This window comes from Sipha flava, unplaced genomic scaffold, assembly GCF_003268045.1.
Source record: "Sipha flava isolate LNK unplaced genomic scaffold, YSA_version1 529_pilon_pilon, whole genome shotgun sequence".
NCBI lineage: Eukaryota > Metazoa > Arthropoda > Insecta > Hemiptera > Aphididae > Sipha > Sipha flava.
In genome coordinates, this window is record NW_020273511.1 from 191119 (window position 1) to 197656 (window position 6538).

The 6538-nt window shown below is 29.7% G+C and overlaps 2 protein-coding genes across 2 annotated transcripts; both read right to left on the minus strand.

The window, feature by feature from the left end:
- LOC112690936 (ATP-dependent DNA helicase pif1-like) lies at nt 1-810 on the minus strand. Its single transcript, XM_025565045.1, has one exon. The coding sequence runs from the start codon at nt 808-810 to the stop codon at nt 1-3; it is 810 nt and encodes a 269-aa protein (XP_025420830.1).
- A 59-nt stretch (nt 811-869) lies between these two features.
- LOC112690938 lies at nt 870-1493 on the minus strand. Its single transcript, XM_025565046.1, has one exon. The coding sequence runs from the start codon at nt 1491-1493 to the stop codon at nt 870-872; it is 624 nt and encodes a 207-aa protein (XP_025420831.1).
- Between the last annotated feature and the right edge of the window lie 5045 nt (nt 1494-6538).

Here is a 6538-nt window from a genome sequence, read left to right on the forward strand (position 1 = left end):
CTACAAAACTTCTTTGTAAACAATGTTCTTCACTGATCTATTAGTAGGCGACAAAATCAACAAGCTACTGGGTGAGCTTACGTGTGAGCAAGCTACGTAGAACTGCCCATGTGAAAAACAGTTTTCTCGCAAATCTATTCCTGCAAATTTAAGAGTTTGGCCTTGAGACTTGTTTATAGTCATTGCAAAACAGACTTTCAGGGGAAACTGTAATCGTTTAAATTCGAACGGATGATCATTCGGAATTAAAGGGATTCGTGGTACAAACACAGTTTCCCCTTTTGCACATCCTGTTAAAATTGTGGCTTTTACTATATTGCGATGTAAAGCTTTGACTTTACGCCTGGTCCCATTGCACAGTTTAGGTGGTTTCAAATTTCGCAACAACATAATAGGTGTGCCCACACGCAGAATAAGCCTATGATATGGCATGCCCGGTGGTTTCAATGAATTTAAAAATTTAACCGGATAATTAGTTGCATCGTCCATGTTGACCACTGTATCTGTAAAAGTATATACTTTTTCTTCTCCTTCAAAAAACATTAGCAGTGTATCATTGATAGCCGCCGCTTGGTCATTTTTTGGAGTGAGTATAGCACGTTCACACAACCATTCCATAGGCTTATCATGAATATGAGCAATATCTGGATAAATTTTTGATATTAAATCCTGAATCTTAGTTACAACTGTACACAAATTTTCTGGGATAGTCATCATTTCATCAAACGATGAATAATCACCATTGCCAATTTCAAGTAAAAGATCTGAAAATCCACCAGCAAACTTTTCCTCTCCCAAGTGTACCCTCATATTTTTTGACAGTTTGAGTATATTAATCTTAGGCCAAAAGTAGGTCTTTTAAGACATGACTAGACTTCATCAGTTCTGGTTTCTTTTGGTACTACTGGTAGAGTCTGCCTAAAGTCTCCAGCCAGTAAAACCGTTACACCACCCATTAACCTTTTATTTTCCCTTATATCCTTTAGAGATCTATTTAAAGCCTCAACACCACTCTTATGCGCCATTATAATTTCGTCCCACACTATTAATTTTGTATCTTTTAAAACTTCCGCAAAATTACTTTGTTTTGATATATTACAAAAGGGAGTGGCCGAAGTTGTTAGATTGAGTGGTAATTTGAAGGTAGCATTGGCCGTTCGACCACCCTCGAGCAGTTTTGCTGCGATTCCAGAAGATACTACAGCTAAGGCAATGTCGCAAGTACTTCTAACTTTCGCTAAAATCAAATTGATTAAGAAAGTTTTTCTAGTTCCACCTGGAGCATCTAAAAAGTATACTCGACCCTCATTATTATTAACACTTGTAATAATTTGATTGTAAGCAAACTTTTGTTCGTCATTCAGAGATTCTTCATTGTTTCTTACGACGTCTTCTAAGGCTACTAAATCATAATTTGTTTCCTTGAGATACTCTCTATTATTAAATTGTTCAGATTTGCTTGGCTGAGGTAAGCCATCCGGCCATATATACATCCGACCTACCTACCTCTGAAAATACCACAGTAGGAACATATGCTGATGATACCGCCTTATTATCAGCTTCTTCCGACTACACGTCTAGATATGATAAGAACAACTTGACATTGTAGTATAGTACCAGTATTTAGCTAAAAATAGCAATTATTTCCTAATCGATCGTTTAAATTTAGTTACAAGTTATATTACTTAGATTATAATTAAAACCCGATGTATTTGGTTTTATTTGCGTCATATTTAGGCAATATTAAAAATTTGGTAAAAATTACAAGCAATCATATAATAATGAGCCTCTTAAATGAGCCTCAATACTTTAGGTGGGCCAGACACATATTAATGTGGGCCAGGCACACCCTGACCCTCCTTTAGCTACGTGCCTGATGGTATCGTAATCTGGGGCTCTACTAATACCTCAAATAAAAGAACTATACAAGCATTTCAAAACATTTGTTAACGGCTTATCACTGGTGCACCCTGGTTCGTTTCAAACGCTACCTTAAATTCCGACCTAAAATTACCTTCCATCGATGAAACTACTGCTATCTATTACTAACGTTTCCACGCCAAACTTCAAAATATTCCCAACCAACTAATCAAAGAGTTAGCTTCACTGACTCTCCCTGGTAACCCAACCAGATGTCTCAAAAGAAAATGGTGCCGTGACTTGAAAACTTAAGAACCAACAAATTAATAATACTATCGCGAGGTATCACAAATGTGTGACTTACTCTTCAAGCGCAATTAAATGTTATTATCTGTAAATTATTAATATTACTTATTGTACTGCTGTATAGATTGAAATTATTCAAATAAAGCTAAATTAAAAAAAAAAAAAAAAGTATTGAAATTAAACTATATCTTACTAAATTTATCAATCACAAAATACTACAAATATTAATTATTAATATCCAGTCAGCACTCGGCAGTCTTATGTTTTTTTAGGCCACAAGGATTTTTACAGTGTTAAATAAACTATAAAATTAACTTTTTGATACTTTTTGATTCTAATGAGTTAGATTATGTTATTTTTTGCATTAAATTCAACTACTTAAGTTAGAAAGTTATTATGAATTAAAACCAACTAGTTAAGTTGGAAAGTGGCTTTAAAAGTAACTTTCTAACTAGTTGGTTCGCAGCTTTGAATTTATTGATCGATATGAGATTGGCAGACCTTTGGCATTAGTTGGCATTGGGATCTTGAGATTTAAAATTATTTTTTTTCTACTAGTAATATTTCTCCAAAAAATATTTGGTCTCAATAACTATTCATCATTACACTTGGGTTCACCACTATGCCTATAATATAATTTATACATTAAAGAAATTACCTTACAATTTATTCAAAAATCAATGTTGATTTGATAGAAACCATATTATTACCTTTAAGTATTATATTATTGTTATATTATTACCTTTATTATTAATATTTAGTTGATCAGAATGTAATCAATGAAAATTCAAAAGAATTTAGCATTTTAGAGGTAAAAGAAAACACAGTTAATTATAAAGTAAGTTATTATGCTTTAATTAATATAAAATAAACGTCCCGAAAAAAAACGTTGAGATCCATTTTAAGACATACTTATAACTTATTTATTATTTGAATACCTATTACTTTGTAAGCTTTTCCTATAAATCATATTATTACAATGTTCATGAAAGATTGATCAACAATTTTATTTTTTTAATTACAAAAAGATGATTATATTGTTAAGTTAATTATTTTAAACTCTTGAAGATCGATAAATTAAATTAAATCTCACAATTGCCTTACATTCATGTCAAATATCACACTAGAAATTCTTAAAGTACAAATACGTTTTTCTATAATAAATTCTAGTGATGGCCGTATTAATGTTAATATAGGTAAAACAAAGGGAGTAAATACCCATATAAATTAGTAGTAAGACAGTAAATTTAAAATAACCTTTAAGTACCTACCTTCGAATATTTTACCTGGAATTTATTCCTTACCTAAGAACAAATTAGTGTTTTATTATGTTTAGTACTATATTTTTTATTTCTAGAAGATAATGGTGATAATCTTGTAACTTCAAACCTACATCTGAATATTTTGGAAAGCTGCGACATCGACAGTGATAAAATTAAAGATACTATTAGTAAGATAATTTGTTTTTCTTATTCATATTCTTTAGTGTTGTTCGAGTACTCGACTAAAAAAAATTTTGTACTCGTAAATACGAGTACTCGACTTCAATCGAGTACTCGACTTGAACCAAATACTCGAATTGAATCGAGTACTTGTTTCAGTGTTTCACTATATTATGTAAAAATAATTATTAAATGTTGAAACTATAAATAACTGAGAGAACCCAAGTAGTATTCGCGATAAGAATTCTAGGATTGTTATTGCTATATTTTATATATATATTTATTATTATGAAAACGACATTTTATAGTTTATAGTGTTTATACCGATTGATTACCACTACCACCCAAATACACACACTAACCACCAGCCGTTAGTCGTAATAATTATTTTTAATGCTTGTCATTCGATTACGTACCTCGATTGTGGTGTTGCATTTGATTTGTTTGTGGTCTACCATTTTATATTTATATAGTTTTGTGTGTTAACAAATAGTTTGTATGTTGTCAAAATAATTCGATTATAAGGTAAATAAATATTTAAAGTATAAATACTATTTTATTAAATATGATTAGGTATATTATTAACTATTTAAGTACTTACATTGTAGAATTAAATAAATAATAAACATTAAACATTAAACAATAAATAGTAGGTACCTATAGACGTATTATGCATTTGTCTGGATTTTAATAAAATTAATAATTATTAATTTCAAATCTGATTAAAAACATAATATTATTAATTAATATTAAATAATTACCTTTATCAAACTCTTATAAAAAAAATCTTTTGTTAAATGAGTATAATAATTAATAACTATTAACAGTATTAACTATTAACTAATATTAACTTAATAGTTTTGAATATACTATTTACTCAATTTAGTATTTTATAATTATTAAAAATATTAAATGAATAATATGTCTAAGAATATTTAACTGAAGTACATACCAAATATAATGTAAATAATAAATATTAAGATAATAAAAAATGGATTAACATAAATGATTCATAAAAACGACAGTTCTGTCAGTAATATTCTAAAAAATGTCAATATGACATACCAATTTTTGTGAATAACTGAATATTTGTTATTTAATATTTTTAGTTCACTATGTCGTCTCAAAGCGTGTCTTTTGATATGTCTGATTAGGAATTAGATACATCAGTTGCATCAACATCGACTAATAATATGCATCCAGTATTTAATCAGTCAACAGAAAATGCATCTATACTTATTGTAAATAAACGACAAAAAGTTTTAATTTGGAAGTTTTTCACACTTGGTGACAAAGATGAGTCTGGTGTTGAAAGAGGTAAATGTTTAGAGTGTGGAGTGCAAATAAAAAGGAAATGTAGTCAAACTAAATCTATGATAAATCATCTAAAAATACATAAAAAATATTTGAAAAGTTTAATGATATGAGTGACTTAATAAAAACTGAAAATGCTTCTAAAAAAATTAAAATGTCTCAACCGACAATGCCACAAATTATAAACCTAAATCAAGCATGGGCAAAAACAAATCCAAATGTAAAGGCACTTAATGATAGTGTATCAAGGTTTATCATTCAAGGTTGCCATGCTTATTCTATTGTCCAAGAGCCTGCATTTTTAGAACTTATGAGAAAAGCTGAACCAAGGTATACTGTTCCATCAAGGCAATATTTTTCTCAGAATCATATTCCAAACGCTTTTGAAAAAGCTGTAAATCATGTTAGAAGTATCATTACTAATGAATGTAAAAGTGTTAGATCTTTGTCATTTACAACAGATGGATGGACTTCTCGTTCAAATGAAAGTTACATATCTTTAACAGTCCATTATGTCACAGAAGAATGGAAACTTCGTCACATTACACTAAATCTCGAACATTCCAAAGATCAACATACTGCAACTAATCTAAACAATCTTATAGTAAGATTAATTGAAAAATGGTCATTTTGTAAAGATATACCTATGTATTTTATAACTGACAATGCGCCGAACCTTGTAGCAGCATTAAAAAAAGTTCCTGATGGATATACCTGGCAACATTTAAGATGCGTAGCACACTCATTGCAATTAGCAATAGTCGATGCCAAAAAAAGTACATCTAACTTAGAAGCACTTTTAATAGCTTGTAGGTCCATTGTTGGCCATTATAAGCGAAGTTCGACTGCTAAGGCAAGGCTTTTTGAACTTCAAAAAAAAGAAAATATATCTCCACCATTGATGCTAATCCAAGATGTTAAGACTCGTTGGAACTCAGAATATTTAATGCTTCAGCGCATTTATGAATTAAAAAAATTTATTTCTGCTGATTTAATTGAGTCTAATAGCAAAATTGATAATCTAACAAGGGATCAATATTCAACAATTGAAGGTTTGTTGTGCGTACTACAACCATTATACAAGGCTACAAATGATTTATGTAGCTCTTCATTCCCTACAGCAGCGAGCATTATTTTTTATTTACATTATATTATTGAAACCTTAAGAGATCTAGAGCAAAATAATTCAAATGTAAAGGTTCGCACATTTGCATCTAAAGTCAGCATTAGTATAACGTCACATTTTCCCTCATTTAAAGATAACACAACTTTATTATTTTGTATGGTAGTCGATCCACGATTAAAAGCATCTTTTTTAAATGAACATCAGGTCCAAAATTTGAAAATCGCTATGAAAAATGAAATTATTAAATATCAGTTACCATTAGAACCAATAAATATAAATACTATTCCTGAAGTAAATACTGATGGAAATGATATGTGGTCAATGGTTGAGGAATGGAGTACAGAAACACAAACACAATTAAATAACGAAAATATTAATTTAATTATAGAAAAAGAAATAGAAAATTATATTCAAGATCCCAAGGAACCAAAAAAAACCAATAGTTTAAAATTTTGGAAGGATGTGGGTCAAATAAAATATCCACATATTA

What these genes read in the sequence shown, in the direction of transcription:
- LOC112690936 (XM_025565045.1), bottom strand. Translation starts at nt 810, where the DNA reads ATGAGGGTACACTTGGGAGAGGAAAAGTTTGCTGGTGGATTTTCAGAT.
- LOC112690938 (XM_025565046.1), bottom strand. Translation starts at nt 1,493, where the DNA reads ATGTATATATGGCCGGATGGCTTACCTCAGCCAAGCAAATCTGAACAA.